Source organism: Syngnathus floridae, chromosome 12 (assembly GCF_059516105.1).
Source record: "Syngnathus floridae isolate MCC-2025c chromosome 12, RoL_Sflo_1.0, whole genome shotgun sequence".
NCBI classification, from domain to species: Eukaryota; Metazoa; Chordata; class Actinopteri; order Syngnathiformes; family Syngnathidae; genus Syngnathus; species Syngnathus floridae.
The window spans coordinates 8,256,392-8,277,784 of NC_142424.1; the positions used below are offsets into that span (position 1 = coordinate 8,256,392).

The 21,393-nt window shown below is 39.1% G+C and overlaps 3 protein-coding genes across 4 annotated transcripts in view; 2 read left to right on the forward strand and 1 right to left on the reverse strand.

Moving 5' to 3' along the window:
- Positions 1-476: 476 nt before the first annotated feature.
- On the reverse strand, positions 477-2,621 carry tmem203 (transmembrane protein 203). The gene is made up of 2 exons (XM_088392416.1): positions 2,330-2,621; positions 477-1,988 (listed from the first exon to the last, which is right to left on the reverse strand). Exon 2 carries the CDS (start codon positions 1,774-1,776, stop codon positions 1,360-1,362), a length of 417 nt encoding a protein of 138 aa, XP_088248542.1. The 5' UTR covers positions 1,777-1,988; positions 2,330-2,621; the 3' UTR covers positions 477-1,359.
- alad (aminolevulinate dehydratase) lies at positions 1,319-7,997 on the forward strand. The gene is made up of 12 exons (XM_088392415.1): positions 1,319-2,751; positions 3,162-3,303; positions 3,451-3,501; positions 4,241-4,337; positions 4,583-4,718; positions 4,838-4,921; positions 5,476-5,564; positions 5,857-5,912; positions 5,983-6,070; positions 7,261-7,347; positions 7,476-7,605; positions 7,701-7,997. Exons 2-12 carry the CDS (start codon positions 3,185-3,187, stop codon positions 7,757-7,759), a joined length of 996 nt encoding a protein of 331 aa, XP_088248541.1. The 5' UTR covers positions 1,319-2,751; positions 3,162-3,184; the 3' UTR covers positions 7,760-7,997.
- Positions 7,998-8,132: 135 nt separating this feature from the next.
- npr2 (natriuretic peptide receptor 2) overlaps positions 8,133-21,393 on the forward strand; it is a 46,044-nt gene continuing 32,783 nt past the window's right edge. Inside the window, exons 1-5 of one of the 2 annotated variants that reach the window (XM_088392411.1) lie at positions 8,133-8,940; positions 9,836-10,896; positions 19,470-19,648; positions 20,360-20,473; positions 20,580-20,715. In XM_088392411.1, coding sequence (XP_088248537.1) covers positions 10,200-10,896; positions 19,470-19,648; positions 20,360-20,473; positions 20,580-20,715 — 1,126 coding nt within the window. In that variant the 5' untranslated portion in view covers positions 8,133-8,940; positions 9,836-10,199. The remainder of the gene's footprint in view (positions 8,941-9,835; positions 10,897-19,469; positions 19,649-20,359; positions 20,474-20,579; positions 20,716-21,393) is intronic. The other variant, XM_088392412.1, reaches the window with a different exon arrangement.

The following is a 21,393-nucleotide window of genomic DNA, read 5'->3' on the forward strand; positions in this document are numbered from 1 at the left end:
GGGGAAATCCCAGTCACAAATTCCAACAATCAATCATTGCGCCTCGGATAAACCTCATGGGATACGTAATATACTGACACTGCGCATCTGGTGCTTGTGGGCGTATAAAATCATGCTTTTGTCTACTTGCTTATTGGTTTAACTTTTACGTATATGTATAAACAAAACAAAGCACCTTTAAAGATAAAAAAAAATCCACACGGATTTAATCAGACATAACTCAAGGCGATTTTTGCTTTAATGACAATTACATGCTGGTGTTGCTATACTCAATAACACGCAAATTATAAATGATGACTACGTCTGCTGACTTAGATTTTTCATGGAATGTGAAACCAGTGATTTGACTTGCGTAAAAAGTAATGTTTTCTGTCAACAAAGCAAAAGCGCCTCCCTGTGGTTAAATGAAGGAGTGCTAGACTCCCACCTGCCGGGTCACTCAGGATTTACCCGCTAGAAGTTTCTCAGAAAAGAACTAGATTAAATATTGGTTTATTTACATCTTATATACATCTTAAGTTGCAGTAATAACAAATCATAAATATCTTGTCAAAGTCTTAGCTAAATCGACACATACAGAGCGCCATGTACTTTCCACACAATGGCCAATTTTAGACACCGCTGCCATTTGCCAACATGCTTGTCATCTATGTGTACATGTGTGGGCAGCAGGCAAAAGAAAAAGTGACTCACTTAAACTTAATTTTTCCAACCCAAGAAGAAAACATTACTGGTGCAACTGCTTGTGCCGTGTTTCTTATCCCACGGTACCTCACTGCCTTGTGTGCATATGTGCATTTCTTTTATCTTCAAAGTTTGTCTATCACCTATTGCACAAATAAGAGGCACTATTGTCCCATATCCACACAATATCTCACATCATGCACCCTCAACAACTCACAAATGTGTGAAAACCCAGTCTGTTGACTGCTCTCAAAGTTGTTATATCACAATCCCTGACTCCGTTTTATTGTCAGGAGCAAATCAAATTTTTAGCATCAAATCATGTGACTATGACTAACTTCAAGGTCAAAAGTTGCTGGAATGGACACGTAAAAAAAATTCCTAAAATACATTGACACAAAGGTAGTACTTTCTCCATAATACAGCAGACATTTTGAAGCACTGCATATCTACACAACCAAACACAGTGACAGTTTTTGTTCAGTTTGGTTGAATTAGAAACACAGACACAAATTAAATGTGTGCAACACGTGGAACATACGGCTTTGATGCATGTTCACAACAAACAAGGTGGTGCCATAAAGCCAAACTGAAGCACAGACCCTTGTTGTGCTTTAAACTTCTTGACAGCAGATGAAAACCGCTCCTTGCAATGTTAAACATCCAACCACCTCCTCAGTTCACTCGGCATGCTCGTATCATCAGCAGCTGTAGAAGGATGAACAGTGGTGAGACGATGAGGCCAAACCAAAGGTCTCTGGCTTGTTCTTGCTCCGCCAACTTTTGGCACAGCAGCACCTCACACACCAGCTTCAGACTGAGCACCGTCAGCACCCAAAGCAGCCGCAGCACTGACAGGCGCTTCTCATTCTCCTGGTAAAGCCGGATGGATACTATAGCTGTGAAGTAGGTGCTGAGACCATCAGCGGCAAATAAGGGGACGAACACTAGCCACCAGCTTAACGTGGGGGTGAACATGTCAGCACGAAGGGCAACCAGCATACTGAAAACCAGCAACGCCAGTAAGTGAAGAAAGAGTTCAAAAGTGGCAAAGCCTAGCCACTGAACAAGTTCACGTAAAGAGAACAGCATGGTGGAGGAATCTGGATGTTCAGTTAGATATGTACTGTTGAAAAACAACTGGTGCCCTGAGTCGATGCCGCCCAAGAGGAGTGAAGACTTGCCAAATGTGTCTGGTCGAGGGAGGTCATGAAGCTCATAAGAGACACTTAACTATTGGCTACATCTCTGAATCCATCCAGATGCAAGATGTACTCCGAGTCTCTGGATATCAGTAAACACTCCTAGAAAACAATGACAATAAAAGTGTGAGGACGTGACCTTTATTTAATTAGTTTAGCAGCATCGACTGGCCGTATATGCACATATTTTCTCGCACAAATTCTTATTTCATCTGGCATATCAGCTAGTGTTATCCAAGCGAAAACTGTAAAATTCAGTCCATATTGAAGCGCAGGCAACGAGGCATCGTCGCAGAGAGCTTAACATTGGAGCCAGCCTCATAGCAACACAAGTTCTAGCAAACAACACATTACCGGAGATGAAACAATCAAACTAGCGTTCCATATAACTCTTGAATTGAGTTATGAATTATGAGTTATTGTGTGACTACACGTTTCTGTACCTCAATCGGAGTGGTGTGCTCTCTTTTCCATTTAGTTGTGGAAAAGCGACCATGCACAATGCTAACACGGCATTAGCATCGTCATTTTTATCTCACCGTTGCGGCAACATCGCGAGAATACCATGCAATAGTATGGTGGCCGATACACTACTACTTGTGGCGTCCGTTTTTACCAAATAGCCCAATGTTCTGACGTGTCAAATTAATGCTAACAATACGATACGTGCCACAATGTAATTATTCGTTTGATGGGATATGCCTAGTATAATTGTTTCGTTTTTAGCAACCACCGAGTCGCTAGACGGCGATAGTGATAACTAGCGAAGTATTAACAGTGCGGGTCGAATCTAAAGAAGAAGAAAAATCTACTAGTCAATCCACTGGAGAAGAGTCACGCTGTTGGACTTGACTGGTTTCTCCAGGTAAGTAGTTTTTAATTCTTTCGTTTTCTTATTAGTTTCTTGTTGACGTTGTTTTTAAATTTTGCGTAACTTCAAACATTTTTCCTGCCAGAGGTGACCACTCACTTGAGTTTTTCCGATGTCTTCAAACGCACCCGATACAAAATGTTAAAAATGTGTCAAAAGTGTTTGCTTATTAACCTAATTTATAGTGTTGTGTTTACGCTCATTAATGGACTTGGTAGTAATATATAAATAGACTTTTAATAAGCCATTTAGTAAACCACAGTTGTTTGAGAAGCAGCTTCACGCATGCTTGGTCAGTTTTAACGCTGACTGAACCGTGATGAAGGACAATGATGTGCATGAGGTAATTCTTCATGGAGACATTCCCAATGTCTTCTGCTCATTGTCTGTATTTGTGTTTACAGCATTTGTCTGTCCCAGGGTCAAGATGCAGATACCAGCACAGTCCATCATTCATAGTGGCTACTTCCATCCAACATTAAGATACTGGCAGACCTGTGCCACAGATATAAAAGCAGAAAACTTAATATACCCAATTTTCATCACGTAAGTGACAAACGTTATCTTTATATGAGATTCAATGACATTTTGAGTACGGGGCTTTGAGTTTCTGTGTGTTACAACTAAATGAAGGCATAATGCGTTGTAAGTTTTTCTCTTGGTCTTACTCCATGTTTCTTGCCAATTGTATAGAGACAATGTTGATGCTGTGGAGCCTATTGGAAGCCTGCCTGGACAAGCCAGGTGAGAAAACCAAAACAAAATCCAGATGGTATTTAATTTGAGACTACATTGAATTCCCCATCCATGTTCATGGGTGGAAAAATGTGTGCAAAAATGGCAACTGATATGAGAGGGTGTTGTCCTAAGATAAAAAACCATAAGTCAGGGTGGATCGAACACAAAATACTGTTTCTGGACACAGATAAGATGAGCATGTGCTACACGCAAACGGGTGATATTATTGTTGTGAAACTTGGTGGTAAATTTTACAACAATATAACATTTCTCATTCATAATTCTGATTGTCTTCACGCTCATAGACTTTGGTCATTTTCAGTCGAAGCATGCTATTTTACCGACCTATTGGTTTGGTTGATTTTCTATGTCTGATTGCAACAATTGCACGCATGTTATGAATGGGCATAATAAACTAAACAGCTTCATTGATCGTAAAGAATTTAGTTATGTAAAATTGATTGTTGATGAACCATGTCTTGAAACTAATGAGGCATTATGGAGTGCACTAAAGTATCAACCAACACTGTTGAAAATCAATTAGTTGATAACAAATCTGTGGCCAAAAATACTGAAACATAGAATATTAATCGATAGGCACCAGGTACTAATTAGACAATTAATTTAGTGACTATTATTTGCAATATAAGTTAGAAGACTAAGGCTGATAATTAAATCGGTATAAATAATCAATCATGTTTTGTAATTTGTAATGAATACGCTTCTAATGTATTCCCTGTCATAGATATGGAGTGAATAAACTGGAGGGAATGTTGCAGCCGCTTGTAATGAACGGTTTGAAGTGTGTGCTGATTTTTGGGGTGCCTGCAAATATAGCAAAGGTATGTACAATGAATGTTCAATGAGAGCAAGGATATAAGTGGAAAGTGTCACTGTATTTGGAAGTAATGAGAACTAATGCGTGGACTGAATCATTTATTCATTAAGGGGATTCATATGGACTGTAATATTGAAAATATGTTGCATGTTAAATTTTGGGAAAGTTAAAATGACCGTATAAAACAGAATTCCTGCCCTTAAAGTGAAGTCAGAATATATGCAGATAAGCGGATCTTTTGTGGTTTAGGATGACAGAGGGTCAGGGGCAGACACAGATGACACACCAGCCGTGATGGCCGTGAAGAAGATCAGATCTGTTTTCCCTGATCTGCTGGTGGCATGTGACGTCTGCTTGTGTCCCTACACGTCACACGGTCACTGTGGTTAGTGTTACATTTTGTGATGGACTGTCTTTAGCAATGTTTTATGGCTCAGTGGTCTCTAATAAGATGGCCAGTGGGTTGGCACAGAAAATCTTTATGTATTTTCATTACTCTTCCAGGTATCTTGAATGAAGATGGCTCTCTGAACAATGATGCCAGCTGTTTGAGACTGGCAGAAGTGGCATTAGCCTACGCCAAAGCTGGTAAACACAGTTTTGTATGATCTGTCTCATCTATTTTGTCTATCGAGCATTTAAAGTGTCAATCGTCATATATTTGGGGTGCCTTCACACAACAATTCACTTGTGCAAGTTTCCTTGTCTCTACAATGGAATTTCAGAATACTTCATGAAAAATAGATATTGAGTATATTCATAAGGTCTCTCACTTGATTGAAAAACTAACAGTAGTACATATAGGATTGAGTTCAAAAAACATTTTGATCATTTGTATTTCATTTAAAGTTGAGCATTCTTTTATAGACTGTTAGTGTTCTGCTACTGGATATAAGTTTGTGTTTCAATATACTGGTTACTGTTGTCTTTGTGGTAGTCCCAGTACCATATGTGAAGCGCTTTGTTACCCCTGCAGCTGTTATAAAATATAAATAAAGTTGTTTTGTAATATATTATATGTATTGTGTATCAACAAGGGAAATGTATGCAAATTGGGGGAATAGTGAGAAATACTATGTATGTACTATGTATATTTTTACCCCAGTTTTAAATCAATATTGAAAGTCTGTGTTTTACTGCAGGTTGTCACATAATTGCTCCCTCTGATATGATGGATGGCAGAGTCTGGGCCATAAAACAAGCATTGCTTGCAAATGGTTTAGGAAACAAGGTACGTTGCACAGGAAAAGAACTATTGCAAACTATTATTATTATCATTGAGTTAATCGTAACATCATCTGTTAATTTAGACCAGTCCCCATCCCCCCCGCGCTCAGATCAGCCAGTGTTTTCCAGTTAATGGTAGTGAAACCGATGATAGAATCGCAAACAAAATTAAAGTACTGCTTGGTACTGTTGAGTACAGGACCAAGATGCAATATATTTTCCTCTCATATGTTGCAAAAAACAATTTCACCCTAATTAAAATGATTTATTTATGTTATGCATATTTTTATTTCCAGGTGTCAGTGCTAAGCTACAGTGCCAAGTTTGCTTCATGTTATTATGGCCCCTTCAGGTAAGTAAAGGTATAATACACAAACATTGCTTATTTAAACATATTGAAACCTCTAGCGGTGCCTGTGCAGAGATGCTGCACAGTCCAAGCCAGCTTTTGGGGATAGGCGCTGCTACCAACTCCCTCCTGGAGCGAGAGGGCTTGCCATTCGAGCTGTGGTAAACAAATAGTATTCACTCTACTCACATAACATACCGTATTTTCCGGAGAATAAGTCAGTTGTTTTTAATACTTTGGCCGGAGGTGTGATTTATGTGTGAAATTATCATCACATTATATCATTTTAGATGTTATTTTCACACTAAACTGCATGAGGGCGCTCTAGGCCTGTGGAATAATTGGAACTGCAACTGACGATGAGTCTGACGAAAGCCACGTAGAGGAGAAAGCGCTGTATCTTGTACTTATGGGGTTCGCGGAGTTGTTCATAAGTGACAACGAGCATGAAGATTTCGTTGGATTTAATGATTTGGAGTGACGCAGATGGTTCGATAAACTTGTTAGCATGTTACTTATGCTATAGTTATTTGAGTAACTCTTAATATGTTACATCAGGCACGTTCTCAGTTCCTTGTTTGTGTTTATGTAACGTTAGCATACCGTACCTTCAGCCTGTTGTTGCCTATTCTATTTTTATTTTAAATTGCCTTTCAAGATGATATGTCTGTTCTTGGTGTTGGATTTCATCAAATAAATTACCCCCAAATTATACGCCGGTGCGACTTATATAAGTCTTTTTTTTTCTTTATTTTGCATTTTATGGCTGGTACGACTTATAGCCCGGAAAATATGGTAGACACACAAAACTGACATTTCGAAACTTTTATTGGTGTACTTTATATATTACCTTCTTGTTGCACTTGTGCAACTGTTCAGTGTTTTGGTAATATTTGGACAAGTTACATGTCTCAAGCCATCGGCATCGTACAATTGTAGAACTGCTTTATAATGTCACCCTCATCATACTTTCATCAATAAAAGGAACAAACCATTGCGAGCATTCAAACAGGATGTTCTCAGCGGGACATTCATCAGCAAGTTCCAACAAAAATCGAGAGATGGAAGACTCACAGAAATAATAATAATAATAATAATAATAATAATAATAATAAATGTTGCTGTTCATATCCTTTTTTTAGAGGAATGCGAAGTTGTGCTAAAAATATTGAAACATTGGACAATTGTGCATTCAAAGGTTTTGAGAAGGTCCTGTTATGTTCACCTGTAAAGTCTTTAGTGAATTTCAAGTTTATCCTCAACACAATGCCGAATATTCCCAACTGTATACATGTACATTTGGTTTACAAATGCTATAAAGTGAAGTTTGTGTAACACTTCTGTGCCTCAGGAGCGTGATGTAAGAGAAGGAGCTGATATGCTAATGGTGAAACCGGGTCTGCCGTACTTGGACATAGTGAGAGAAGTCAAGGACAAGGTCTGTTTTAATGATGAGCAATTGAAGAAAAAAAAAAAAGACCACTTTCTCCAAGTGTTTTAAGATGTTATTTGTCATTAGGCTCTGTGTAGATGTAGTGAGAAATGTTTTCTTCTGTCTCTTCTCAGTTCCCCACTCATCCCCTTGCTGTCTATAATGTGTCGGGAGAGTTCGCCATGATGTGGCATGGAGCACAAGCCGGAGCGTTTGACTTGCGAGTTGCTGTGATGGAGGCCATGACCGCCTTCCGCAGGGCAGGTAAGCACGCGCGTGTTTGTGTGTGTGTGTTGAATATTGAAAAATATTACTGGAATTACTGTCAGTCTTCTAACTAATATTTTTTCCTTTTTAAGGTGCTGACATTATCATTACTTACTACACCCCTCAGTTGCTCGACTGGTTGAAAGAGTGACGAATGAAGATCAGAGCCTCATTGAAGAAGATATTGTCTTTAAAGCTAATTACCAAAAAGCTGCACTTGAAAATGTCAGGGTAACACGCTTTGACAAATTCAGTACATTTAGGCATTCATTTAAAGTCTTTGTTGTTGGGATGTGTGTAAAAACACGTTATATTAGTTTTTGTTGTATGCATTTTTTAATATCCCAGATTCCTAGCTATATAAATTACAAACAAACAATTTAAAAGTTCTCTTATGGGTCAAATTTCTGAATGAACCTAAAATGCACCTCTATACTTAAACTTAGGGCAATTTGGATCTACATCTTTGGATGCAAACCCCCAACTGATGAATGAAGTTATGGAAAAAGTACTGAAACATGAAACAATTGGATATGTGCATTCAAAACTTGAGCATATATCAATATGAGTAAACCTATTCAAGATTATTACATTTTTAGGTTCCTCCTAAAATTTCAACCAAAAGTTTATTAAGTTTAACTTGATCATTTTTGCATGCATTTCCAAACACTCAGAATTGCAATTCCAGCCCTTAAGGGCCCACTTTCCTGTGTTTTAAGGCAGAACTCCAAACTCATTTTTTTCGCGGGCCACATTGTAGTCATAGCTTCTTTCGGAGGGCCATTATGACTGTCAACCCAAATAAATGTTTGAGCACCTCATTGTATACAGTAAAAGCTACAAAACAAACTGACAAATAACTCATTTTCAAATCAGACGAGTAAGAATTGGTCAAATATTTAAAAAAAAAAGATATTAAAAGTGAAGACAATTTGCAATTCTAGTAATGACACACGAATTTGATGCACAATTTGTCTTCGCGGGCCACATTAAATGATGTGGTGGGCCGTATCTGGCCCCCGGGCCTTGAGTTTAACACCTGTGTTTTAGGGTGTATTCAGACCAGAAAAGTCCTTCAGTCCGCTTGTTTGGTCCGGACCCAAAACGGAATTATTTTTTTTCGTTTGGTGCGGTTCGTATTCAGACTGTACGTTTTGCAAGTGAAGTACGTATACACATCCACGCTTGTGACGATCTGTGTTCCCATTGGACAGCAATGACCAGGGCGGCACACAGAGCACTGATCCGGAAATGGGGGAAAACAAGCGAGTCCTACACGCTGCGTTCCTGCGCTGCATATTTGTGCTGTTGGTTCGTATGAGGATACTGCAAGTAAAGCTGCACAGAACACACAGTGGTTTCACGTTTATGATTATAATTACACTGTCGTGTTCGCATGCAGGTTGGGATGGTGGTGGTTATGTGGTAACGCACGTTGTTCTGTTACATGATTGGCTGGAAAGACAGTACAATGACGTTTAGGATTGTGGTTGGTCTGTTTTGCGGAAATTGGATCATAGTTCAAACACGGACGATTTTTGAGACGAAAACAATGTGCAGTCGGCGATTATTTGATTTATTGATGCTTTCGACTTTTGATTTTGTAGAATTGTTTTCAAAAGTTTTTTTTTCCCACTAAAGAATTGTGACGTCATCAAACACCGGCCTGTGAAAATATTGTCAGACAGTAATCCGGTTTGTGGTGCTAAAAAGGCTGGGGACCACTTCTTTAGAGTACTCCCATTTGCTGTGAAAATAATTACAATGGAAAAGATAATTGAAAGAGCAAATAATACCGAGACATTTACGCACAGCTATATTAGAGTGATTCTGTAATTTATAAAAGTACTGGATTTATTGGAAAGTAGCGCATGTAAAGACCACCAGGGGGCGACTTTCGACTATTTGAGGAGTTGTATTTGTACACTGCATTGAAGAAAACTAAAATCGGGTTGAGCGTTGTCTTTTATTAAGTATATTTTGTTACAATGCCTTTTGTCATTGTCTAACTTGTGATTCTTTTCTATCGGGTGCCGTTAATGGGTCACGATTGTAAATTGATAAGGCAAACCCGTCTTAAACACATAAAAAAGAATATTGTAGGTTTGGCCTGAAAAATGTTAAAATCTGATCAAATATTTAAATATTTTACCCGGGTTCATCAGACCGATCGATTAAATTAAAGTCATTTATTTGACACGGCAACCACTCACTGTGCTTTTTACAGCGTATGACGTGTGGGGGCCGAGCAGTATGAGGGGCTGCTTTTATTAAAGTTGAAGTCATCTGGATGGATGCTCTGCCTCCCCCTCATATCATCAGTTGGAAGACGACTCACTGCCGGAGAGGTCCATCTTTGGGCGCACAACTCGTTTTGACGTGGATTTACGCGGTAGAGACGCATGGCACAGCCCGTCTGACAATACAAATATGACGCCACTGTTGACTTTGAGTGACTTTTGAGAGAAAGTAGGAGAAAGACGAAAGCTAAACAGAAGGAAAGAGAGACTTATGTTTGGCGTCAGGGGGTGCCCAGCCGGTCGTTTCTCCACTCCAACCGGTGCCGTACTAGACTCCTCGGTGCGTGCGTCATGGGCTGCAGAGAAGCGCTGGGATGTTGCCTGATGTTGGCCGTGTCCTGCTGCCTTCTCCCGTCGTGTAGGAGCAACATAACCGTGGCGGTGATGCTGCCGGACAACCACCACAAGTACCCCTGGGCTCTGCCACGCGTCTTCCCAGCCATCCTCATGGCGCACGAAGATCTCCACGGCAAACACGGGCTACTCCTCGGCCGTTCCATTAACATCCTCAACTACAGCACCGAGGACCCGGTGGCGGGTTCATGCGCCGAGAGCCGAGCCCAGGTGGTAGCTGTGGATGCCAAACTCTACATCCGCCCAGACGCATTTTTCGGGCCCGGCTGCGTGTACCCGCTCGCCTCCGTGGGGCGCTTCGCATCCCACTGGAAACTCCCACTCATCACCGCTGGAGGACCCGCGTACGGTTTTGATAAGCGCGACGAGTATCGAACCATCGTGCGCAGCGGCCCGTCCACCACCAAGCTGGGGGACTTCACCAACATGCTGCACACGCATTTCAACTGGACGTCCCGCGCCGTGGTCATCTTCCACGACCTCAGGCATGACGATCGGCCGCATTACTTCCTTTCGGAGGGCATCTACCTGAAGCTGAAGGAGGAGATGAATATCACGGTGGAGGCACAGCCCTATGAAGACGACTTCAAGTACTATAAGGAGCTCATTGCCTTTATGAAGGAGCGAGGCAGAAGTAAGTACTGGTTCTATCTCAATATTGCAGTTTCAAATCCATCAAACTGAAATACAACCTACAATATGATCTTATGAGAACATTTAATCAGAATATAGCTCAAATTAAAAAACGTATAAACATAAGACTTCACATACCCCCCCTTCAAAGTTTTTACAAAGGCATCAAGAGCATTGGGGGGGGGGGTGTCACCTACTGAAAGATAACTTTTATTGAGTTGTTTCCCAACCATTAGGCAAGGTACACATTTTACATTAGAAATTAAATGTCACAAAATCGATATATAATGTCACTATACGTAGACAGCATAAATGAACAAAGATGTTTGTTGTAGATCATTGTAAGTAAATAATCGTTTTTGGACAGAGTAAGTGAAAGTCGGTAATTTCTTTCAACATACTTGAATCTTTCTTATGTTACATATACTCTGTTGTGCAATGATTACTCATAAACATTGCCAAAAATCGCCCTCGAAAAGCTGACAAATTAACTGTTATTGTCCCAAAATGAAGAGTATAACATGTAGTCTGGGTTGTCTAGGCGTAATATTATAATGGAATATATATAATATTTTGAGTTTTGAAAGTAGCTTCCAATACAAGGCCACAACAACCAGTCTAAACAGGGTAGATATTAGAAAATGTTATTTTATGATATTATCTTCTAAAGGAAGAATTGTTTACACAGCTGTCATAATGGCTCTGACTGCATGCCATTGATGGGCTGATCTGCAAAGGAAACATTTTGTCTGCATTATCTCTCACCAGCAACCTTTCTGCTCACATTTAACAATTTCTATGACCTGAGTCAATACATTGACCTGTTGTATGAATAATAATAATAATAATAATAATAATAATAATAATAACATATTATTATATTAGTATATTACTATTATTGGATATAAATCTTATTATAATAATGATTTTATTACTATTATTGTTATTATTATTATTATCCATCCATTTTCTGTACCGCCGTGGGGACACACGGGGGTTGCGGGCGTGTTGGAGCCTATCCCAGCAGTCATCGGGCAGTAGGCGGGGAACACAATGAATCGGTTGCCAGCCAATTGCAGGGCACACAGAGACGGAAGACCCATCCGCACTCGCACTCACACCTACGATCAATTTGGAATGCTCAATAAGCCTACCATGCATGTTTTTGGGACGTGGGAGGCAACCGAAGTGCGCGAAGAAAACCCACGCGGGCACGGGTAGAACATGCAAACTCTACACAGGCAGGGCCAGAGGTGGAATCAAACCCGCACCCTTCGAACTGTGAGGCGGATGTGCTAATCAGTGTGCCGCTATCATTATTATTACCATATTTTCCGGACTATAAGTCGCTTCGGAGTACAAGTCGCACCAGCCATAAAATGCATAATAAAGAAGAAAAAAAACATGTATAAGTCACACTGGAGTATAAGTCGCATTTTTGGGGGAAATTTATTTGACAAAATACAACACCAAGAACAGACATGAATAGGCAACATCAGGCTGAACGGTACGGTATGCTAATGTTACATAAACACATTAACGAGGAACTGAGAACGTGCCTGATGTAACACATTAAGAGTTATTCAAAAAACTACAACATAAATAACAAGTTCATCGAACCATCCGTTTCACTCCAAATCATTAAATCCATCGAAATCTTCGTCCTCTATCACTTATAAACAACTCCCATGTTAGGTTATCTGTACCCTCCCTTTTTCCCAAAGTCCGTTGGAATAAGTTCCAGTTCATTTTCAAGCCTAACAAGGACAAACGGGATAGAAAATAGATGGATAGAACATTATTTTGATAACAGTCAATATCCAACTGAAATGTGGAATTAGCCTCTGGTTTATGTGACTTGATAGCCATAATTGCAGAAGAAAAAACCTAATATATTCAGTATGGCTATATATTCTTCAATCAAAAGTTCGTTCTCAAGTTAACAGATGCAGTATAATCAATGTCAAATAAAGATGCTCTGCTACATGAAAAGAGGGAATAATACTACTAGTCAGTAATCTTTCCCAAACAGTGATGAAACCACAAATACAGTAGCTGTTTTCTGTTTTTAGGTAACTGCTGTTACTTGTTTTTAATTTAATTTGATCTAACTAATTGTTTTTCTGATTTTAAATTGGTAAAACAAATAAATTATTATCATCAATAGACTGACATGAAATACGTATATTGTGACGCTCCTAGCCCCACTAAGCACATTTTGATCAAAGCGATGTTTATTTAATCTTTAAATTGACCAGTTAATTTGACTTTTTCATAGTTGTGTTGTACTCTTAAGGTAAACTATTATATTTTCAAATAATGTTACCTAAAGTTAGTCATTTTTCTATGAGTCCTTAATTTGAAGTGTAAAATAAACTCCATCCATCCATCCATCCATTTTCTGTACCGCTTTGTCCCCACGGGGGTCGCGGGCGTGCTGGAGCCTATCCCAGCCATCATCGGGCAGTAGGCGGGGGACACCCTGAACTGATTACCAGCCAATCGCAGAATAATAATAATAATAATAAATAAACTCAATACACCTAAACCCGGCGGCTCGGTGGCGCACTGGGTAGCACGTCCGCCTCACAGTTAGGAGGGTGCGGGTTCGATTCCACCTCCGGCCCTCCCTGTGTGGAGTTTGCATGTTCTCCCCGGGCCCGCGTGGGTTTTCTCTGGGCACTCCGGTTTCCTCCCACGTTCCAAAAACATGCTTGGTAGGCCGATTGAAGACTCCAAATTGTCCCTAGGTGTGAGCGTGAGTGCGATTGGTTGTCTGTCTCTGTGTGCCCTGCGATTGGCTGGCAACCAGTTCAGGGTGTCCCCCGCCTACTGCCCGATGACGGCTGGGATAGGCTCCAGCACGCCCGCGACCCCCGAGGGGACTAAGCGGTTCAGAAAATGGATGGATGGACACCTAAACCCCGATAGAACACGCTTTGATTCTTCCTTTTGTCTAACGCGGTTTGGTCATGGACCCCAATGTTTTTCATCGTAAATACATTTTCATTTGTAAGACAACATGCACCCATTGATGATGCCAAAAACATTGGGACGTCGCTTTAGTTAAATAAAAATATTTCAAATAAACTCGGAACAAAATGTTGTTCACATTGACTTCACTGTTTTGGAAATAGTAATTTAAATGGACGATATGTAAAGACCGTACAAAGCTAAATGACTAGCGGCGTAAACCTTAGTGATCTAATTTCCATGACTAATTTAAAGGCGTTTCATAAGAAGAAGTCAGAACAACACTCCATAGTACGACCATAAAGACGGCGATCGGTAAAGGCTGTTTGAGCTTTATAACTGCTTATGCTACATTTTCCCGATACACTCATATGCATGGTTCTGATTTTACACTTACAAGACTTTCTAAATAACGCGCTTTTAGGGTGAACACGATTCCCAAATTTTGGACTCCAAACTCTGTGTAAAATCGCGGGAAAAAAATCAGTGTCATACTACAACTCAACATGTCAAGTCACTTGAACGTGGAACGACTGCTTTTTAAACATTGTGATTATCAACGTTTGGTTGAGTAATTGTTAGCAAATTAATCTCTGACAGGGCCAGCAACTATTCACAAAAAGTGCTGCATTTTTGTTTGACGGCCCCCCTTAGTGCTGTCCTGAAAATTTTGCATGTCTTTCTAGGCCAATATGAATGTCAGGGCACAACAACAGTAAATGTGTCTGACTATTCATGTAAATCTTGTTACTATGCTATGAGATGGGAAGTGCTTTACATAGTGACCTTGTGCAACAGCAGAGACATCCTTATTACAGTTTAGACAGAGCTTTGGGTTCCATCTAAGCCACTTGGATAACACACAGGATTTTGGAAGGTCAGGTCACAAATGAAGAATTGAGGAGTGTGTTAAACATCTTACAGAAACGTGTCACAGCAGCTGTTCCACCTTTCACCTGGCCTCCTAACCCTGCACACACACACACTCAATGCACCTCTGTGTGTGAGTGAGTGAGTGAGTGAGTGAGTGAGTGAGTGAGTGAGTGAGTGAGTGAGTGAGTGAGTGAGTGAGTGAGTGAGTGAGTGAGTGAGTGAGTGAGTGAGTGAGGAATGTATTAGAGCAAGGGTGTCAAACTCATTTTTGTCACGGGCCGTATCATAGTCATAATTTCCCTTGGAGGGCCAGTATGATTGCCAACGTCTTCTATATACAATGTAGGCTACAAAACAAACTGATGAATAACTAGTTTTGAAATCAGAGACTAGTAAAACTATTCAAATATTCTAAAAAGACGCATGGTAACAAAAATTGCCAGCAATATCTCTATATTTTTTTGTTACGTGAAGGCAATTTGTAATTTTAGTAACACAAAGTTACACAAAGTCGATGCAAAATTTGTCTTTGCGGACCACATAAAATGATGCGGAGGGCCATATCTGGCCCCCTGGCCTTGAGTTTGACACGTTAGAGGCTTTGAAGCTTTTACAACAACAATATCTAACTAAAAATGTAAAACGGACGTTCTGAGCATTAAATAAAAGTGTCATATATATAATATAGAATGGCAAAACTCGAACACTGTACTAAATTGTTGAAACTGAAATTAGTATATATTATTTGCTATATTTCTTTACTTTTTAATTGAATTTTACCTTTCATGACTTCTAAACGGATCTGTGGTATTTTTGCTCTCAGTTACATATACCCCACTCCAACCAACATACAGTATGTAATTGGATTTTAATCATCAATGTTGCAGGCTGTGTTGCAATTGTATTTATGAATCATGGATCACTGAAATGAGCACAGACGAATGGATCTTAATTATAAATCTTTCTGGTAGTATAATAAATACAAGCTGAATTATTTTGTTGATCAGTTGTACAAATACAAATAATAGCAAAGGCGCTGTACATTACTAATTAAAGTAAAGAAAAGCCCCAGCCCCTGCAGCCTGGATGAATCATGATGTTGCTCTTGTGAGCTGGAGGTCATGGAAGCAAATGGTTTTGTCAAAGCTTGCTCGGCATTCACTTTTACCAACAGATAACCTCAAGGCTATCAGCTCTCCCAAACTGGGTTTGCATGACGAGAGGCTGAGACTGGGAAGAAGTGCACTAAACTATGGTGATGACTCACGTCATTTGAGCTTTTACAGCTGACAAAGTGATTGTGTGCAGTTACACAGTCAAACCTCTATCCATCATTTTAGCTCCCCAAATTCTTCCTTGTAATTCCTGGAAAACGAAGATGTGGGAAGTACATTTACTGTGGTCGTGGGAATCGGTCCCATACTATTTTCCATTATTGAACAAAACACATTTTAGATACTTTGTGCTGCTGGGTTCAGTTTTTACTCTGCATAAAAGCCCCCCTTTCCTCCGACCAATTCTCGCTGTTGAATCATCAGAGGTCACTAATGTTAAACGAGAGATTCTGGCTTACAATCTCTTTTAGTTCTGACAAGTGTGTTTGATGGTATTGAGGTCAGGGATTGATGGGGTGAGTCAGGCTCTCACTCATCAAACTCATCCAAGCATACTTTTATGCATCTTGTTTTATACACTGGGGTTTACTCATTTCAGAACAGGAAAGTTCCTTCCTTACTGTATTTTATTCCAAGAAATTAAAAAAAGTCAGGACCTTTATGATTGCATATAAGAGAAAATAAACACCATCACATAAAATACATTTAAAATGGAATTAAAACAACTTCTGATCATTCAGGTAAAGACTCAGTGATTTGAAAGCAGAGCTTGAGTTGGTATAAAAAATTTCCGCTCCCATCGGTGTATACAGCTTATGAGTCTAGACAGCAGGACATGAACTGTGACCTTTTGCTTTTATGATATTCTACAGTATATAAAATACAAAACAAACTCTCATTCTTTGTTGAGGCTGGTGGCAAAAAAGTAAAAGATTTCGGTAATATGTTTAAAGACCATGTTAAGACATTTTTGCTCAACGTCAAATTTACATTTTTGTGTTTCCCCCAGTACTATTTCTACAGTTATATTTAATGTTTTGGAGACCAAATATTATTAATGTGTGTTGTTGTCAATATAGTAAGAAAGGAGGAAATAGAAGGAGTATGATTTTGAAGAGTGAGTCTGTCTACCTTAGGCTGCCATAACACACAAGGCCATTTTGCCCCTGACTGTTGGGGCATTTATTTTGGGTGCAATCCAGGAGACAGCAGAACTGCTTGGCATGGTTAAACCATGATGGAACAGATGACAGTTGGCGTTCAATATTAGTCCAACCAATGAGGAAATGTCTGCTAAGTGGCCTCTGAGCTGTGAGCCTCCGGTCCGGCATATGTCTGGAATGAAAATACTGGTGGTTATATATTTTTGCTGTGCAAAAGCAGGCAAGTGTAGGAGGAAGGGTGAAAGTTCATTTCAGACAGACGGGCCTTCAGGATGATTTTCGAAAGAGCAGACAATAAGATGTTGGTTTAATTTTGACTACGCCTGTGAATGTTTTTCATTTTGGTTGCAACCTATTTAAATAATAAGGACACATTTAGTTGACATTCCATTTTTACGTCACGTTTTTGGGGGTGGGGCAAAAGCTCAAAGGTTGAACGTCATGGATTGCAAAAACAGTAAAAAAAAAAAAAAAATCTGATCATTTGATTTGGAGAGTTTTATGAATGCCAGGATTTACTGTCCATTAAGAGGGTAAAAGTGCAGTTTGCAGTTGAGAAATGGGTAAATACTTAATTTGGGGACTTGATTGTGATGATATCCAAGGTTACACTCACTTAAAGAGTATATAATCTCCACGGGGGTCGCGGGCATGCTGGAGCCTATCCCAGCAGTCATCGGGCAGTAGGCGGGGGACACCTTGAACTGGTTGCCAGCCAATCACAGGGCACGCAGAGACGAACAACCATTCGCATTCGCACTCACACCTCGGGACAATTTGGAGTGTTCAATCGGCCTACCAAGCATTGAAAGCTTTGCTCTAAGGATCTACTTCTACAAATATTCTCCCCAGCATAAGAAACTTTGGGTACCATCTTTTTACTTACTTTTGCCTCAAACAATATTCAAAACTGAAGGTAATAGACCTTGTATTTTTTGTTTTGACATTTTTAAAAAAAAGTTAAAAATACATTTAATTAGGCATACTCTATATTTAGACTCGTTATTTTTAATTTTGTTAGATTTTTATTTAGTTTTTTTTCCATTGTTTTTGTATATTAACTATATCTATATTTTTAGAGTATTGTCTGTGTAAATGAAACGGACTTCCTTTCTTTCTTACTTCATTAAAATGCGCAAAGGATCAGGAATAATAGAATACACCCCCTGTATGGCCTATAAGCCTTCCAGAACTGAGTCTGTTCTGAGAAGGTTTTCCTGTGTCATGAAAATGAACCACTGTTCACCTTACCCACACAGAACCACTTCTAAGTATGACTTTTGTTACCATGACAACCGTGGATCGAGCTACGGTGTCAAACAAATTGCTTCTATACTTGGAGAAGCAAATCCCAGAGTTTGAGGGGAAAAAAAGTAAATGGCTGTGCACTTCCTACAATTCATACATTTTCAGTTAGTAAACAACTCCAAGAATGTGGTGAATGCAGCAGAAGCATGGACAATCACAAATACCCCCAAACTCAGCCACAATTTGACAATTTCAGAGGAGGCACATTGTACCACTTGTCGTAAACTAATGCTGCCTGGTGTGGATTAAAGAATTAGACCGAGACCCACTTTTTCAAATAAAATACTTTTTGTAACTTCATTTGACACACACTCAGAACTAACTAATTTAGTATACAAACATGCGGCACTAATATTTTTTTATACAGTTGAGCACATTATGTCTTCTTTGCCCGATGCCTAGATTACTGCAGGTATTTTATGTAGCGGAGGCAAAAAAATATGCCTCTGAACACATTTTTCAGTGAGTTGTGAGTGTTAAGGTATTCCATCTGTGTGGAGGTTGTTGAAACGTTCTCAAACTTGTCAATCCTCCAATCCAACTTGAACATGTTGTAAGAGCAAAAGTTATTTACTTTCTTTGCATTAAAAGCTAAGGTTCATTTAGTGTCTATTTTGCTGACATTGGGGAAAACCTCCTATGTAACAATTTGTTAATTTTTTTAATTTAAAAAAAACAGTACTACGCGTCAGTCCACAATGGGGTATTGTTTTTAACAATTATTTTAATATTTCATTAATCCATTTATTATTTTGCAGATTCATCGATCAGTTAGCTACAAAAATGTTTTCATTTTCATCCCTTTAATAAATACAATATATTTTTCAAATTAACAGAGTACAAAATGCACAAATAAATATTTCATAATTTTGGACCAAAAATCTGCATGAATGTTGATAATTGGTTTCCAAAGTAATTGTAGATTTGTCTGATTTCATAGGGGACTAAAAGATTCCGAGTATATTTACTGCTGAGAGGCTGAAATTCTGAGAATCTACACCATTTCAGATCACTAAACAATCTATTAAAATAGTGATTATTTTGCTTATGAATTAGTTGTCAATGAATTGATTAATGGTTGGTTGCTTAATTAAAAAGAATGATTACATGTTATCTTGTTTTTTTCCCCCTCCCCTTTGCAGTTGTGTACATATGTGGCCCCGTGGACACTTTCCTGAACATCATGAAACTTTTCCACAGCGAGATCCCGGACCCAGAAAACTATGCCATTTTTTATCTGGATGTTTTTGCAGAAAGCTTGATAGAGCGCAAACCATGGCAGAACTCTGACCTTGACGACGATCCCATCAAGGTCTTTAAGGTACACTCAACTCAAAACACTTGCACGCATATGGACATTCATGCATATTTCTCTAGCTCTTGGCTGAGTCCGTGGGTAAGATCGAGCCTTTCATTGTCCCAAGAGAAAACTTACGTAAGCACAGCGAGAACATCTACTTAAATTCAAGCCCGGTATAATGGTGGCTGACCCTATCTATATCCATCTGAATTTTTTTTCCTCACCTAGCATGGGAGTTAGAACATGGTACATATTTCATGATTTTCGTTTGACAGCAGGTAAATCGTGATGTATTGGTTTGGGATTCAGAGCCTTAAACCAGGAGTTGGGCCAAGTATTTTTTTTTTATTAGGCTTTAAATTAAGATTTTGGATCAGTAATTATGAAAATATTAAAAATTGACAATGACAATTATTAATTAAAAATTGACAATGACAATAATTAAAATGACAAAAATAGAGGGCTGTAGCATTAGTACACAAATAATAAAGCTGCACATCTCTGGGCTGGTAGATACATTTTATACTTAGACCACTGAAGTAGATAAATCGGTTAAAGCGATCGAGGGTTGCCATGGCAATTGACATTGAAGATGCAATTCTGCTTGCAACAAGCCAGTGTAAAATAATTCTGCTGAATTTGAGAATGTCTTTGCGCAAGTTGTTTAGATCATTATTCTATTATGTGCTTCTCAGCTCTGATTATATACATTTTATTTCTGTGTCCTTTTAGTCTGTTTTCATTATAACATACCGACCTCCTGATAATCCAGAGTACAAAGACTTTCAGAGACGACTCCATGCAAGAGCACAGCAAGATTTTGGCGTGCATCTGGAACCATCACTGGTATGTTAAATTATATGCAAACCATTTTGAGATGAATGTTAAGTGACATGAGCAAATGTTGTCTTTATCAATCCACTACTTTAACAAAATAATTGTCTTCATGCAGATGGACTATATCGCAGGCAGCTTTTATGATGGGTTTGTACTGTATGCAAAGGCCTTGGAAGAAACGTTGGCTGAAGGAGGAGCGCAAAATGATGGCATCAACATCACAATGAGAACACAAAACCGCCAAATTTGGGGTGAGCAATTGCTTTTTTACTTTTCCGCTAGAGTTAATTATGAAGGCTCTTTTTTATTTTGGTGCCATTTCATATTTCATCAATACATTTCACGTTTTCACTTTTTCACTTGGATAGATATCTCAAACATATTCTTCCACCATATACTGCCTATTAATCAATCTGTGCCATTTTTAATGGAAAAATAAGAAAGCCTAGTGAGCCCAGGCAGGTCATTTATTGTGTTTATAACTTCATAAGGAGTTTCCTCTTGCTTTTGTTAAACCATTTTTCGTTTTTTATTTTAAGTCGCCTTCAGTCTTTTTCTTGCTCTTTTTCTATTTATACTGCAGCAAAACACGGGAGAAACGATTAAAAGATTAAGGTTTATACATAGTCTATACATTAATAGGATATAACGTCATAATTTTAGATATAGAGTAACAATAACTGCATTAAGTAGTGGTATTTGTAATATTTTCTCTTTTTGTATTTAAATTTAATTGATTAATTTAAAACTGTAATATTGATCCCAATGTAAACCAAGCCCCAACATGCACGCGTGCACACACACACACGCGCACACACACACACACACACACACACACACACACACACACACACACACACACACACACACACACACACACACACACACACACACACACACACAGAACTGAACCACCACTTGACATGTTA